A 17,487-nucleotide genomic window follows, 5' to 3' on the forward strand; every position below is an offset into this window, starting at 1 on the left:
CAGCATCACATATGTAACAAATTTAAGGCAGGTAAGGAAAAGAAGAACAAGGTGTTTTAAAATGTACCTCGGTGGACATGTGTAATACCCCACTGGAGCTGGGCATCACATTAGCTCGCTGCTGACATAAATGCATGGAATGTTTTTGGGTGTGGTGTGTATGTACATCTCTCCAAAGAAACTGGTTACTAAGGCATTCAGCATATTTCTGAAGTGGCTGGATTCCCCTTTCCCCTTTCCCTATCTATTTACAGTTCCATTTCAAGTACAAAAAAACATTTTCTGTTAACCTCAGTTTCCTGATTCAGCTGTTGTGATGTCAGTTATTCACGATAAGAAAAGTGAGACGATGCCTGTGGTTTGCGTGGGACAAAGGCAACCTTGTTTCCGTAAAAAGGGACAATCCTGGTGTGAGGAGCATGGGAAAGCCTACAAAGTAGGACTCTGAGGTGGTGTTTCCTAAGTCCTGCCATTTCCATAATAGCAAGCTTGACATTGCATTATCTCAAAGGCTACTGACAAAGGATTTTTACCTTTCCATAGGACTGGACACTAATGTGAATGGAACTCCTGGAAATTACCTCTTTGCAGGACAATGCTTTGGAGATAGGTATCTTGGGAAACAAATGGATTGCTAGTGGGTAGAGAGCAGTGAGTGTCAGGACACAAATGTTTCAATACCAATTACGCATTCTGTGGCTGCAAGCAAGTCACTCTGCACTTTTGCTTACCTGCAAAGAAACTGATTTAATCATATTTAACTGTCTAAACCACAGATGTGGTGAAACTTGCAGAATGCCAGTAAACTCCTGAGGTCACAGGGTAGCAAAACAAGAAGCTCTTTATACACAGCACGGTTAGTTATGAATGAAAAGCATCAACTTTGGTGTAGCTTAGAGAATATCACTTACCTGCTATTCTTCCAATTGGCATTGCATGGTCCTCAGGAGGGGATACAGACACCATGATGTGGTTCATATAAGCTAATTCTTCTCGGTGGGACAGGTTGATTGGCTTTACCTCCCTGTGCAGCCCGTCCTCAGACAACCTTGGTGGTTTGAAATCGGAGTGCCTGGGGTTCAGTATCAAAGGATGCATGATAGGGCTAGGCATCAGCTGGATGACCCTGGTGTTCTCCTGGCGAGGGCTGGAGGGTTTCTGGAGCACCTCAGAAGGAGGCGGGCAGTGGTTGTTTTCTATCGGGGACACTGAGAGAGGATAGGGCTCCTGGTGGTTGTTCTCTAGCTGATGCCTTGTCCCCGGCACCCTGTCGGCTGGGGAGAGGCGACGGATAGTGTTGTCCATAGGGGACTTCAGTGGCCGCTGATCGGGATCTGGTGATGGACGGTGATTGTTGGTGATGGGTGATCTAGAACGATGCAACAGTTCAATGGTTGGGGGGTTGTGGTGGACTGTTTCTGTGGATGGTCTTGAAGGTCTCTGGACAAAGCTATCTGTGGAGAAAAAAAGAAATACAGATGGTATATATTGTGATCAAGGTGTAGGATCTAACTCTCAAACTGCTGGCTGGGCTTACTGGGTACTGCTGCCAGCTTGGAAATGTCTCTATTTGTGTGACCTACAGTTGAGCAGAGAAAGCAACACAGAAATGCAGATAGTTACTATTACACAGAATGAAATCAGTACTGTGAAAACTACCTCCCTCCACCACCATGTAATGGTGGTTCCTGGGGAAGCATGTTAAGAGAAACCCCATTTTGAGGAGCTGACTGGAACACACGTGAAGAAAGTAAGATCTGATCCAGCTGTACTGTGTTTCTGTGCAAATGCTTTGAAATTATCTCCTGCCATTCGTATCTCTACATGTGGTTCCTGTTATTGTACCACAATGAGCACTGTAAGGTTGAGGGCAGAGATAAAAAGTGAAAATGTCTCCAGGAAAATACTGGATACTAAGTTTTAGATGGTAGAGGCTTGGGTCGAGGTAGACAATATCTCTGAAATATTCCGAAATACAGACTGGGTTATCTAAAAAAACGCACTGGTAGAAAGCTCTTTGAGAAACACTAGCTAAATTTTATCCTTGCCTTGATTTTAAGAGCATGTAACATCTTCATAAGGATATTTTCATCTTGTTTTATTTAGTCTGTGCTGTCTACTGATGGCTTTCCCATATAAGCACTTACATTTCTTCAGCAGGAGAACTTGTAACATCACTTTTGCATAAGCATACTCCCCCAGTCGTGATCCTTAACAGCAGTGGGGAGATAAAGCATAGTTCTAGGCCAATGTCTTTAAGTACTAACAATCCTCTCACAAAATGAAATGCTTGACATAAACGGAGCAAACTTTTGACTTAGCTAAAGCCATCAATTTTGACTTCGGAAATTACTGACAAAGAGGAAAATACCACCAGAGCACAGTGACTAACAGGTTTTTATCTGAAAAACAAAGATCAAATTTCAGTGCTGTTTGTTGAAAGCCCTGGATGATAAAAGAAGGAAACTTCTGGGTACACGTCAACAACTGAAACAAGTAGCTGCCTATTTGTTCACTCCATTTGCTCTGATCCTCTTCAATGATCCCCTTGCTCTCTTGTCAAGGCAGCAATACTCTTTAAGACCCTGTCGAGGTGAAGACCCAGTGCTTCTTGCTGCCCTGGAACCCATGATCCCTCAGGAGAGGGATCAGCACTTAACCAGGGAAAGGCGGGCACAGGCAAAGCTCTAGTCCTGAGAAAATGTAGTGCCATGCAGTGACATAGCACCAGCCCTTTTGCCTTCTCAATGGGCTGTTCATCTATACAAGGATGCCAAAGTCTAAAGGAAAACCTGAAATTTTTGGCAGAAACTACGTGGCTCCAGAACATTTATTTCACACACTTGAAGCCCCAGACAAGAAAAATGCATTCATAGAGCTATTTAAGGGAGTCACAATGAAACAGCTGGAGGACATGAAACTCCAGAGCTATATATTGTTCTTGTTTAAACCCAAACAGCCTTAAATACAATGTGGCCAGCTAATGTGGGATAACCCAAATGATGTGAAGATCAAAGAAGAATTAATTTACAACTGTACCTACCTCTGTGGCTGTAATTTCTTAAAGTCTCCTTTCTTTGCTACAATATAAAGAAAACCAACCCCTCAATTTTACTCAGCGTCCTATCTTCTACAGACCATCCACCCACATCACTGTACATTCAAATGCACTGTGCTCATTCTTGGCTTGTAAATAAAGACCACAATATTGTATCGTTTGTCCTACCTACTTAAAGTGTCTTGGCTGTGGGCAGCAGCTATCTCGAAAGCAGAAAGGAATGCCCTGCTGTGCTTTCTACCAAGCTCCCTGCAAACATTAGTTGGCATTGACAAGGTCCAAACAGAAGCAGACCTATCTGTCTGCTCCCAAACCATGGTGGTCTGAACCAGGACAGGATGGAGAGAAGGTAGGAAGCAAGGAACTCTTCAAAAAGCAGCACGAGGAAAAACTAGAAATGGATACACACTAGTGTTTAATTTCCTCCAAGATCTTTCTCTTTAAATACTTCACTAAAGAATCTTCTCATGACTAAAGTTGCTGTTCAGCATAAAACAATTCCAACTCAGCTCCAAGTAGTTCCACTGCCACGAATGACCCTGAAGAGAATAAAATTCTCATCACATTCATTCCTTGGCACATCTGATGACTGTAAGTTGAGCACATATGGTATATAATTTCCTGGAGGAACAGATTCACTCATCAGTCTGGCTCTTCATTCTGAGTGACCAACACTCTTTTCTTGAAGAAAATGCTGTGAAAAGGAATTCAGCTCCCAGGAACACTGCTGACCTATCTGATCCATATAGGGCTGGGTAGGGAGTGAGCAATTACTGGTGTGACAGTCCAAAAGGCTGGCACTTTTTGCTTGCCCACTAATGAAGTGCAGGGAATGACAGTGTAAGCTTCCTGTATGGCATCTCATCAAATGATTCAGTGCTGAGTCAGAAGGACCACTGGAGATGTAGGTAATTCACTCTCCATTGCTCATCCCTCTACAGAGACAGAGACCAATGCTCAGAGGGCAGATCCCAAGCCAACGCCAACACACTTGGAGACATCCTGAATTGCTGTCAACTGATTTCAGTCAAAGCCACTTTGCTTAAGCTAGTAAAAAGCCACTAGGTGTAAATGTTGGTCTCATCTGATTCTGGATTAACTAACTTAAAATGAAAGCATTTAGAAGCAGGATCATAAGTATATAATGAACAAAAGAGCCAATAGAAGAAAACAGAAAAAGATCACTGGAGTAAGAAAGAATTCCAAAAAAGATCCAGCACTGATGAAGCTTAACCATTCAAAATTGTGCCCAAGTAACACTTGGCCCTTCTTTTACAGTTTGTGAGTCAGACAGGGCTAAGTTCTGCTTCTCACATTCATTCTCCTTTTTTTACCAGGTTGTATTGTGCTGAGGGAAAAGAAAGTGTTAAATTTAATTGTGTTAGTTTCTCCTAAGTGACTCTGTGAAACAGGAAGAAGAAAGAATGTCAAAAGACATAAATAAATAAATTCACCTGCCTATAAATTCTTGGCATAGAGATTTTCTGATTGCTCAGTGTCTTGTGGTAAGCAAGGTGTAGTTTCTTTGGCTTGTTTTGAAATCTTTCTCACAGCAAAACAAGAATTCATTTTAGTCATTACAAATAAGAGTTTAAGTAATAGCACAGAGTTCTCTAAGCAAACACAGCGGTACTATCACCATACAGAGTATTGTGAGTAAGAAATCAAAGTTGGACTAGTTTGCAAAGGACTTACATGTTAAGCGGCGCACATGAAAGGCCAACTCAACATCCCTGTGAAATCCTCTCTCCAGTGAAAGTTGCTCCATACCTTTGATGTCAGGGTGTCTGAGAGGGCAGCTAGTGTTTATGTTTGAAATTTAGAAAGGGAACAATTGTGGGTGAATGTCAAGCTTCATGAAAAAATGAAGATTTTTATAATGGTGTCTCTAAAGTGCCTATCTTAATACACTAGGTAACTGTTTCTTGCATAACTCTGTCAATTCAACCTCGTCTTGACCTGTAGCACCCCCTTCTAATCTGAAATATTTACACAGCTGTGAAGAAACACTTTGGAGTGTCCTTATCGCACATGCTGCTGTCCTGTGCTTGGCTTAGTCTCAGAGTTTTGCAGGTGTCATTTGATTCTGGCTTGCTCAGGCTGACCATGGGCTACTTATACAGCTCTGACAGTACCCCTGAATCTTCTCCTGCAGTCCCACATTGAATCTGGAAATAATCTGTGCATCTTTGCTCCAGTTAGCAGAAACTAGGGCAATATCCTAACTCACCTCTGTTCCCTTCTCCTCTTTACTTACTTTCCTAGATTAAAAAAAAAAAAAAAATAATAGAAAAAGTGAATTCTGTGTGTATATTTTGAAAGAAAATAAAACCTCTATTTTTCATTGAAGGAAGCACACATACACTTCAGTCTGTACTAATAATGAGCAGAAGCAGCTCAAATCTGCAATTCCACAAACATATCTATCCTTTCTTTACCACCTCTGCCAGGCATGGTAAGTGTGGACACTACTAGAAAGCTAACTAACAACCTAAGAAGTAATTGTGACAGGAAAAATGAGAGAAAACCTGCAGAAGAAAACTTCTCTCAACATGAATTGATCTATCAGTTCAAAAGCTGAGCAACAAGATGGGCACAGTGCCAGGAACTCTGGCATGGCTGAGGCTGCCTTCTCCCTTGCTCTGCAAACAATCCCATCTAGTTGCATCTCCAAGATACTAAAAGTCCATGAAGCACCTTTGTCTACATAATTGGGAGTGAGGAAAAATGAATCGATGCGGTCAATAAAACTTTCTGGTATTTTTTTAATCCACATCTGGCATAGCTTTTAAGCAGGCTTTGGAAACAGGACAACATAATACAAGACAAATGGAGAGTGGACAGCTGACTCCCTAGACCAGTTGATTGTTCTAAAGCTAACGGAGACAAAGGGAGCAGAGTAACTTTACTGAAGTAACTTTGATGCAAGAAAATTACATAATTCCTCACAGTCTTGCTCTACTCGCCTCTATAATGGCAGTTTCCATAAGAATGAGACAGAGTTACCTTCATCATGATTCTGGTGTAATATGACCTCTGGCTGAGCATGGATAGAGTTCCCAGGGTGGAAGAAAGGTGTGAAGAGCATTCGAGCTTTCCTTTGCTTCAGGATATGCTGAAGGAGTTCATACAAAACATCACCTGAAAGAGAAACAGCAGGAAAAAGGAAATGAAAACCTACATACTGCTGGGAAGCCTCATTTAGCCATCTGATGCATGAATTCATGGCTCCTAGGTGCTATTTTCAGACTTCAAAATGCTTGCAGTAAAATCCTACATTTCACTGTTCTGCAAGGTTCTTCCCCAAAAGGAAAAAAAAAAGAACAGCTGCAGATCACGCCTCTGTGTGTGACTGTGGAAAAATGGGTGAATGACAAGACATGGCTTTTATTACCTCAATACAGATTTTTTTCAGGCTACATGACTGGCCATCCAAGAGCTCCAAACCTTCACAAGAAGTAGTTAGTTCAGTCTTCCAACTTCTCTCATCACAGTCTTGTTTTTTTAGATAGATACAACTTAGGACACAGTATTCTTGAATGTAGAGCCCGTGATTTATGCAGTGAGTTGCTGGGAACAAAGATGGTGCTCTTCTTTAATTACTGAACATTTTAGGCTTTATGGGGGGATGAGACCGAAGAGGTGTTAAAACTCTCTCCACGGAACACCGGTGCCTCAAGGCCAGAGGCAGTGTGCTACTCAGATATTCCATTCTAGAAAATCCACAGGAGGAAGAACTCTGAGATGTTACTTTGGGATGCAGCTAAAAGATTTGAAAATAATTGAGAGATTTAACTACCCTGAACACCCTTCCTGTGGTGACAACTCCTGAAGACACTCAAGTGCTATAGATCCCTTAAGAACTTCTTTAACTCACTCTTGGTGTCAGGGGTTGGACTCCTGAAAAGCGCAAATGGAATCCCAAAGCCAGTTATTTCTAACTACTAGGATCTGTATGGAGCTCACTGCTCCACATTAGACCACAGATATCATGCAGACTAAGGACCAAAATGCAGCGCACTTGGTGTTCTGTATGGGTGAATACAGTCTGTCAGTTGCTAATGTGTCACTCTTCCACAGAAATGTCTGCAGCCAATTGCAGTGAAACAAGTTCACATGTTCCTGCATGAACTGATCCAGACGCTTGTTTCTTTTTGGGGTGCAGGCAGGCTGTTCCTCTCTTCCCTCCTGGGCACCAGAATTGTTATATCTCTCCTTATATCACTGCAATATCTAGACCAATGGACTAATTGCTTATTTTGTGTCTTTTTATGTATTACATTTTGCACTGATGCCCTTCCTCCAAAAACACATACGTGAAACACGAAGGTACTTATACATTTTTTCTGAGGTAACTGGTTGTACGTTTCAAAGTGAAAATGTACAACACAGGCTAGAAAGTCTCTCAACTTTTAACTCTGCGTTGCTCTGTTCTTGTCACTGTTCATATTACAGATGAACAAGCTGCAGTGATAACATATTAGCCAAAAAGGAACTTAGTGAAGTTTCACGTAGGAAATCTTGGATTTTCTGAGAGAGTTCTCTGAAATGTGTGGGGTTTTTTAGTAGTTGTTTCTATGAGATCGTAAGCTGTGCATCATTTGTCCCTTGTCTCTATAAACTGCCACTGCTCTATCTGTTGGCAGGTTTAGTGCCTTAGTGTGAAACATCCTGCTTTCCATAGTTCAGCTTCCTTTATTTTTAGCATCTTGGCTGCTTTTATTGTCTCGCAAGTGACTTTAGGGCATTTTTAAAAGGTGAATGCAATACCTGAAAATCTAATTAAAAACAAAGCCTCCAGAATCCCATTACTTTTTCCATGTTTAGTACATGAAAGGCTAAAAAGTGATTTTACCACATAATTTGCATCTTTGAATGCAATAGTGGCATAATCATAACTAGTGCTGTAAGACTCCAAGCAATGAGGTAAGCAAATTTGTACCTCTTTTGATTTGGCCTGACAGACTAGTGGAAACATCCATAAAGCTGGCTGTCTTTTTTTTCACCTAACAGAACAGTTACGCTTCTGCATCACCCTGATGCAGTAATGCTAGTTAAGAAGGTAAAAAGTGTTTTTCACTCTCTCCCTCCCTTGCTGACTCCCTTCCCTGGCCAGCCCTAAATAGAAGAACAGGTGTGGGGTGGTGAGCTCACTTTATTGCCAGGATCACTGCAGGGAGTGGATATGGTTCTCCTGGTTTAACCATGAGGGTAAAGGATACAGATTTTCTGAAGCTACACCCTTGAAAAACTTAATGCCTCTATGGCAAATGTTATTTCAGAGTTCTTAAATTTCACACAGAGTCAATTTCTGGGAAATGTTGAGGTAATGTCCCTTTACCTACAGTCATCTACATTTTTAGGGACTGACTCAGTTATCCTCTAAAAGGTTTATTACCAGTGGGGAATACCTGGAGAGAAGGAGGAGAGAAAAAGAGAAGGAGGGGGCCTTTAGTTTCGTTATTTCATTCCAGATTTAGGTAAGCAAGAGCTTAACCTTCTGCATGAAGTGAGGATTTGCAAGCTAGAGGCTCTTTTCTGGGAACGCTCTGTCTCCAGCCTACAAACGTTTTAATCTTACTCATTTCAAGTGCCCTCACAGCACACAAGGGGAAGAGCAGAGGCATAACCTGTACACAGCAAGGCACTGGGATGACAAGGGGAGTTGCAGACAAGATACACAAAGGTGTTCCTTGCAATCCTTGATCACATCCCTACTTCCAATCCTCCTTTTTGCCTTAAGCAGGGCTAAGTTTTTAATGAAATGATTCTAAGAGGTGTACCAGAATTTTTTAAAAAAGGACATTTCTAGACATCTGTTTTCACTACTGTATTACACTGCCAATAGACATTAATGTTTGGCATCTCCTTCCATACAAAATTAGTCCTGGATTTGAAGCACATGCTTAAAAAACTTTGTGTACACTAAACATAAGCCACAGTTTGTGAGGCAGATTCTGTAGAAGGATGGTTGTTGGGGTGCGTTCAAGGGAGTCACCGAGCAGCTTCATGCAGAATTAGTGCCATGGCTTGTTTATCAGCTGGATCCAAGCAGCACGAGCTGTACTTCTGCACCTAGTGAGCCTTGCACTGGAAGCCTCTTCCGAGCTATTCTGCCACTGCCTCATCCAAACTCTTTGATCACCTATGGTGACTGGATTATAAGCCTTTTTTTTAACAGGAGTACCTTGTATGGCCACAAAAGAAAAGCTCACAACTCTTATTTAGAACCAATAACTCATATTTAGTTAAACATCCCTGACAAAGGAGTGTAGAGGCTTACCCTGACTGTAAAACTGGAGCAGAGAGACTTCAGGGGATATAAATACAGGCAGGCAACATACACATTTCTAAATCTTCTTTATGAATAAATGAAGACATAATTTGAGCAATAGGCAGACTGATTCACACACCTGTCTGTGCTGTGCCTTGGGCTGGACTCCAGCACATGAGAGAATATGGTAAAGTAAAGCAAAGCCCACAGGGGCCGTTAAATAGAGCAAAGGTCCCCCAGGGAGGAGTTTTGCAGTCACTTTTAACAGCACGTCAGCCAAGCCAACTGTGAGGCAGAATGCTAATATGGGCTTCTTAAGAGGCTGGAGCACTTGATTGACTTGCTGCTGTAGTTTGGTCTGTGAAAAGATAAGTCTTTAGAGGGAAGAGCTGGAAGTCACAAAGTGCTGCCAAAGAAACTTGCTTTCTGGGAGTTCTGCAGGGAGTTTTAATTAGAAACAGGCTGGATGTTTGGGTTTGGGTTTGAATTTGCATTCAAATTTGCCTGCAACTCAGGTGTATCAGAATTTCATTCCCTTTTTGTAATTTCTGTCCTTGCTTCATACTAGAGTCTCTGTGCTCCCTCTCCTCCCCTTGTCTAGTCCACCCCAACAAATGTGAAGATTTTCTCCTCTGACTCTCTCCAGATTTTTCAAAGCTTCCTCTCTCTTTTCAATCACAGCGTCTGTAAGTAATTCTCACCTGAATGAGGAGACCTGTATCGAAAGTCCTCTTTGGTCAGGAGCAGCAGAGCCTTGCCGTTCATCTCAAAAGTGTTGCTCTCAATCGGCCTCAAGGAAAACTCCTTCTCCGCCCACCTGAGCCACTGTGCCACATCTTCCCTGCTCCAGTAAACGGGCTGCAAACCTGTGGCAGGAAGAGGTCATGATTGTGTTACAAACTGAGACAAGGCCTGGGAACATCGGAAAACACCAGTGAATCCCCTTTCTTCCCCACACCATAATGTGCAGTGTCTCAGGGGAAGGTGTAGGAGAGGAATGTCATGTTGATGCAGGATTACTCTAAGCGCTGGACTGTGAAATACTTCATTAGCAGGCATCTTGGTTTATCTGCGACATGTTGAGAAACAAGAACTGCCTCAGCATCCTGAAAAATGTTTATAGGACATTATTTCATTCCAGGTTTCCACTGTGAAATGGGATTTTCCTCCAGCTGCTCCTTCTGAGGTGCAGAGCAGGCAGGAGGCAAAGATCCCATCCACACTTGGTGTTTAATCTTTCATAGAAGAGAGGTGTGCTCTCTCTTCATGCACCTTTTAAATTGATTGATCAAGAATAATGAAAAGTAGTCAGATGCGAGAAAGCTACGACCATACTTCCCTCTACGTGGCTGGGGTCTGTAAAGACAGGCTGCTTCACACAGCCTCTGTAATAGTGGGTCTGTAAGTGGCTATCAGTGCGGGTATGGTTGAGAAAGGTGTATTTGGTCCAGCCCACCCGTCCTGCAGATGCCAATACGCTAGCCAATGCTATTCCCACACTGGAGAGGAAAATTGCTGCTGAGGCTGTGGCACCTTTAGCACTGATTTATCTTGTGTTTCCTGCACAGCAATAAAATATTACCAGTGTAACTGTGCCCATATAAGGGTGCTGTGTCATTTTATAGTAAAATAGCAGGTATGTTTGGTTTGGACACAGACTTTCCGGGGCTCCAAGGGGAATCTGGCACTCCCTTTCCCCCAGCCAGCTCGTACAGCATATGCAGACTAGACTACTGTGTTTACTCACGGGAACCCAATCAAGTTACTGTGAAAGTCAAAGTCGTTTTGCCTGCTACCTTTAGGGGACCCAGGCAGAGAGACTTGGAAGGTGTGACAATTCAATGTCTGCTTTACAGACAAATTTAAAACAGCTTCTTTCCCCTGGAGAGAAGGCAGCACGGTGAAGAGCTGTTTATACCCAGGTAGAAAGATTATCTCCAGTCCACTGGGAGATAAAAGCTTTTTTTTCCTTTTCCCCCTTGTGAGATGACTCATTGTTTGACTTGCTACAATGTGTTGCGTAGAAATGAAAGCTTCACACTGTACATAGGAACATAAAATTTGCCGTATCTGATCAGATCTCTGGTACACAGCCTCTGGCAGGAGCCAGTACCTTACGCTTCAGAGGAAGACAAACCTCCCTTCCTCATATTGCACCTGGCTGATTGTATGCTACACATGGCAAGAAATTTCCTTCCTGGCACACCATTCTCTGAGATCTGATTACCCTTCTCCTACCAAGCACTAAAAGAAACCCAGGAGAGTTGTGCTGCTCTGTTTTGTTTTGGTTCTTACTTCTTTAACAGATAGGCAACTCTTTTTTTCTGTTTTAGCAAGAGGTCACATGCAGTGAATTGCATTTTGCTGCTATGCCAGATTCCCAGACAGTAGCTTTGGAAAGTCCCAGAGCAACAGCTGCATACAGAACTGAATCTCAGTTGGAAAAGGAATTGAAATTGAGCCTGAGAAAGGGTGAGAGCTGACCTAAGGCAGGGACGTCCGCATGGCAGCAGCAAGAATTTCCACTGGCTTTCAACTGCCCTGTAGCACTGTATTATGTACCATACAGAAACAAGAAGTAACATTTATTTATTTATGAAGGACTTAGATTCCCTCTATTGAATTAGGGTCTGATTACTGGAGTCAGAGTTTTCTGTTGGACCTTTCTTTTTGAAGAGCTGGGATAAAGTGTAGATAGAATCATAGAATATCCTGAGCTGGAATGTTTCTCATATTTGGGACAGGATGTGCTCCATAGAATCACAGAATCATTTTGGTTGGAAGACGCCCTCAAGATCATGGAACCCAACCATAATTTAACTGTAGCACTAACCCATGTCCCTAAGAACCTCAAGAACCATAAGGATCATCGAGTCCAACTCCTGTCCCTGCACAGGACAACCCCACAGTTCACACCATGTGTCTGAGGCTGTTGTCCAGTCTCTTCTTGAACACTGTCAGGCTTGGGGCCGTGACACCTCCCTGGGGAGCCTGTTCTAGTGCTCCAACACCCTCTGGGGGAAGAACCTTTTCCTAATGTCCAACCTAAACCTCCTCTGGCACATCTTCCTGACATTCCCTCGGGTTCTGTCACTGGTCACTAAAGAGAAGAGATAAACTCACAGATCTGCTCAGAGATATGCAAACCGTCATCTAAAATGCCAGAATGAGTTTCATCTTTTGCTGAATACTGGGTTATTCCTGCAGAAAACACACTCTAGATCGCAGTCCACTGCTGGGCAGCATGCACATTGACTGCAGCTTAAAGAGAAAGAAGTCAGACGTGATGCAGCCAGGCCACAACTTATGAAAGAGTTTAAAAGACCATCTGAGAAGGGCTTGAAATGCTCATGTGTAGTTTCCTTCACCTCCTCCTTTGCCATGTCATGCACCTAATAAGCTGCTCAAAGGATCACTGTCATGTGAAGATCTAACTGGACTTCTAAAGTGTACTTCACATGCTGAGGTACAAAACAAAACATCACTGGGAAAATCAGGCCGACATGGCAGAGCTATATGATAACTTCACATTATGTGCATGCTCCTCTATAGATAACAACATAATAAATAAATCACTCCCTGTACAAGCACAATTCATCATTTCCCATGTACCAGTGACAGGGAATTTTTGCATTCTGTTCACCCATCACAAAAACACCATGTCTGAAGAGAGGTTTAAATTGACTTGTGCTAGACCCAAACCAGACAAATAAGCTACCCAGAGTGGGACAAGCCATGTGTGCTGTGCTGGCAACTCTGAAACAGACCCAATGCTTCACACTGCAAATCAGGCCTCTGCTGCATTTCAGAAGCATCTCTGAAGCTTGTGAGAAAAGCCCCAAAGTAGAATGACCTAGGATCACCTGGCTGCTAGTTACTGAGAATCAGCAAGCAGCCTAATTCAGGTTGGCTATCACTGAAGTGAGTGGGTGGATGTATCACCTATGGGGTGATACCATAATTAAATACTTACATTGTCTTTCGAAGATATAAAGTGCCATAAAATGAATTAACTGCTTTTCCCTAGATGCACCATCTTTTCTCTCACCTCCCTCTCTCTCTGCCCTGCTGTTTTCCTGGAAAGCTAGTTTTGCCAAAAAAACCCCCTGTGGTTGCCTGCCTCCACTGCGTGCCCATTGGCTTTGTGAGGCTGAACCAGTTCAGTCACGGGAGGCTTTTCTGCGGGTGCAGACTGGTGTTCCTAAAAGCACTTCAAAAACTGACATTCAAAAACTTATTCTTTCATGAGCAGCACAGCGTTTACTAAACTTGTATGTCACCTTCTTTGCCCTTTCTTAAAAAGAAGCAGTTAGTTTTGTGAAAACAAGGGAATGAGAGGGTTGGCTTTGCAGCTGAAGGGATTTTACAGCACAGCACACAAACAGCTATCAGTAGGTCCTGAAAATGCTTTCCTATACTCTCCATGAAAGAAAAACTAATCCCGCTTACACATTTTTTCTTTTTTTTTGGATGCTGTTTCTTATTTCCCCCTCTCCATCTTCTCTTTTATTGTCGTGCCCACAGTGGAGGAAAATGGGTGCTTTTTATCTCTCCAGTTTTATTCTCTGTGAAAGCTAGCAGCATTGTCTTCAACTAACAAAGATATTTACCAGGCAGAATAAAGTGAGGAAAGCGAATGCTGTGTTACAAAATGAGGACAGAGTTTTTGCCTGTTGAACTGAGTGTTGAAATCTGTGGGAAGGCTTTGCTGCTTTCAGTAGGTGTGATGAGACACGGAGGACGCTGCCTCTCTCCCACTCTAACCCCCTCAGTGGCCAGTGTTGTCACGGACTTCAGAGGGTGAATTTTGACTTGGGAATCGGACCTGGCTCTGCTCTGATCTCTGCCAGTACTCGGCTGGCTGAAATCCAGCAAGCATTTCCAACCTTGGTCTCCCTATCTACGTAGTGGAAAAATAAGCAACAACAAAAACTTAGTGAACTCAATAGCTGAAAGCAGGTTAGACAAAGCCACGTAAACCATTAGAATCCGGCTCTGCAAGATCCAGTGTATTCTCTAGTCTGTCTTCTGTCAGCTTCCAAACAGCACCTCCAGCAGAGTAAAATACAATAATTTATAGACGCTTTTATAATCTGACAGCTTCATATGCACCAAACAGGGAGCAATATTCATGCTCACCTTTCTAATGCCGCAGGCAGGTGCGCTGGTGTCTTAATAGATTATCTACTTCTGTTGCTTATTCCTCACCTGAAGTCCTGTTTCTAACACCTGTTACACTAGCTACCTTATAAATGGCGAGAGTGATCAATTCTCGTGCTCCAGGGCACAAGCTGATAACCATCTGGACTGCAGAAGAAATCCACTCCTGTTCCTTTCTATTCTCCACAGGAAAAACAAGTACAATGAAGAGGGGCCGACAGGGTAATTTACACCTTCTTCTTCAAGTAAAGATGTTTATGTATGTTCAGGCGCTTACACACATGGGCACACACACATGCAGCAGAACATATTGGTCTGTTGAAGAGGAGTTTAACCTGACAGTCTCTAAAGAGTTCCCTCCTTTTTTGACAGTGAGCCCCTCAGGAAATTCAAGCATGATCAGGCTTTGAGGTTGGAAAACAGAGTGCTCTGCTCATCTAGTATAACCTTCTGCATGTAAAACTACACAGCCAGCAATATTTGCATCTGACTGCAGGTTTCTGGTGGGCTTACAACTTTGTTTTTCGAAGAGATGTAGCCAACCTTGAATTTTGCAAAGCTTTCACATTCAGCATCGCCTTCTTTGCTTTGGAAAAGAGGGTATGCCTCTTACAATATGAGTTGTTATGTACAATGTATGCAACATATACATCTAAAATGTGAAGTATCATGTCCCATACGCTGTTTTCACCTTGAGTCATTTTGGAACAATCTGAAGACACAAATCCAATGCAAAGTGTGATGTACAGTACCACTGAGACCTGCTGTTCCGTTTTAGTTTCGATATGAGGATGCAGCCACACAGCAGCATGCATGACGGAAACAGCATTCACAGTCAGTTTCGTCTGACTTTTTGTTCCACTTCAGCTGGGTGCTCCGTCCTTACATCTGGCTGCCTGGCAGGCAGGATGACGAGGCGAGAAAGGGGTAAAGACAGACCTCTCACTTAGCCCTGCTTTCTGCAGGGCAGACAGAACCATTCTCACTCCCACACCAAAACTACTTAGCATAGTTGGGCAAAGAGCAAAGGGGCCAGTGCATGCAAATCAGCAGCTGCTTTCCTAACACACAGGGACAGATGCAGCATCACGGGCAGCATCAGGAAAGCCAGCTCCATACTTGACCCTTTAGCGAGAAAACAATGCTGGAGAAGTTCAGAAGACTTGAATGTTCCTTACCAACTAGCTCTTCAGGAATTGAAGCTCTCTCTTTTGACATTAATTTACAAAACTCTTCCATGTTACCCATAAAGCATAATACGTGGTTCTGCATATGATGGTGTATGTCAAGCAGGGGAGAAGCATGAGGTTTTGTTTTTCTCTTCATTTCTGTATAAAGGCAACATGGTCTAGAGGAAAAATACAGAATTAGATTCAAATCCTTCTCCCAGGCTCTGACAGAGTAACTTTTTAAAAGTCCTTCTGTCTTATTTCTTCATTCGGAAAGGTAGCCTACCAAAATGCAAAGAGGTGTCATGGGGCTTGGCCAGTTAACATCTGAAATGCTTCAGAAGTGCAAAATGCTGCACAGCTTCTTTGAATGACTATGGTTCAATACTCCCATGGTGCTGTCTCTGCTGCTTTCTGGTTCTCTGTTCAGAGGTATTGATTGTTGATGCAGACCAGGGGCCCTGTTCTGACACAGCACTTGAATCTGGCCGGACAAACCACGACGTGCTGCTCCCCTAGAAGGGCTGCAGCATTGAGCTCAAGAGCAGTGTGCCGATCATACTGAAGGCGGTTTCAAATTAAAGCCCAAGCTGGGTGCTGAGGTCCTCCTGAGATGGGAATTTTATGCTGGAGCTGCTGCACTGATCTCTTACCGTAAGTGCCTTCCCCATAGCTACCCGTGTTGGCAGGCTCCCACCCACAGGGCACTCAGCAGCTCCTCAGGACTGCCTCTGCTATGGAAAATAAAGGCAGGCTTTCTCAGGAAGCCTTTCTAACTCCTCAGAGGAGTGGAAAGAGTGACAGAACTGTGGCATGCTTAGCTATCCCTATGCAGACAGACAGCCTAAACAAGTGCCTTCTGGGGCTGCTCTTGGGTTGGAATATGTGTGGAAGATACAGCCCTACCACAGGATAAACCTCGTATCACTGGTGGTCCATGCACTTGCTGTTACAAGTAGGGGACAGAGGTCTGGTGTGCGGGGATGTGCTGGACCACTTGTTTTTCCCAGCAAGTGCCACTTGACGCAGGCAATGGAGAAGCAGTGGCCGTTCTTTGCTGCTGGCCTGTAGGGATTGCCTCATCCTACAGCTCTGCAGATTTGAGGCCCAGAGATAAGCAAAGGTAGAAAAGGAGGAAAAGGTTAATCCTGGCTAATCCTCAAAGAGAATTATTTGGGAGGTCAGTACAAACTGGTACAAGGGAAATGGATGGCAGCAGATGAAAAGGAGCCTTTACAGGTCTTGTTAAGGAAAAAACTATTAGATAGGGAACAGAGGAGTTATGTGATGAGCAGGAAGAGGGACTCCAGTGAGGCTTGTGTGTCCTTTAAAAAGGTATGAAACTGCCTGTAATCAGAATGACAAGACTTTGGGAAGTTTCCCATGCTGCTGGGCACAGAGGACGAAGCAGCTTTTTCAGTAGTAATCTGAAATAAAAGGCATAGGCTCACATATCCTGCTGTTCTGTTGAACAGGGTATTAGAGGCAGAGCACAAGCGCAGGTAATGCCTTGTGCTCTGGGGTCTCTGGATATGCAGACATCTACAGAAACAAACCTGGTGAAGCACTGGGCTGGTTTCCTGCCATGCTGACTTTGCTAGTGCGGTGCCCCGTGACCCAGCGCTTCTCTCCTCAGTCTGTACAGAGACCCTGGAAAGCTGACACATCCAAATCCCTTGGGGCTCCAGGGTCATAAAATAAAATTGGTTTTCTAATGCAGCCTTTGGAAAGCCCGTAAGAAACATATTGATTGGAAAACGCTTGATTAGAATGATCAAGCTCTGAGCTCTCATACAGGGAAATAAATCTTTTCAATTCCCCACACC

At 43.3% G+C, this 17,487-nt stretch overlaps 1 protein-coding gene across 3 annotated transcripts in view; it reads right to left on the reverse strand.

Annotated features, from left to right (window-relative positions):
- Positions 1-17,487, reverse strand: part of ETV6 (ETS variant transcription factor 6) — a 140,283-nt gene that overhangs the window by 24,898 nt on the left and 97,898 nt on the right. For all 3 annotated transcript variants that reach the window (XM_080363706.1, XM_080363705.1, XM_080363707.1), the window contains 3 exons: positions 10,034-10,198; positions 6,065-6,199; positions 912-1,454 (listed from right to left, as the gene is read on the reverse strand). In XM_080363706.1, coding sequence (XP_080219832.1) covers positions 912-1,454; positions 6,065-6,199; positions 10,034-10,198 — 843 coding nt within the window. The remainder of the gene's footprint in view (positions 1-911; positions 1,455-6,064; positions 6,200-10,033; positions 10,199-17,487) is intronic.

This window comes from Nesoenas mayeri (assembly GCF_963082525.1).
Source record: "Nesoenas mayeri genome assembly, chromosome: 1".
Taxonomy (NCBI): domain Eukaryota; kingdom Metazoa; phylum Chordata; class Aves; order Columbiformes; family Columbidae; genus Nesoenas; species Nesoenas mayeri.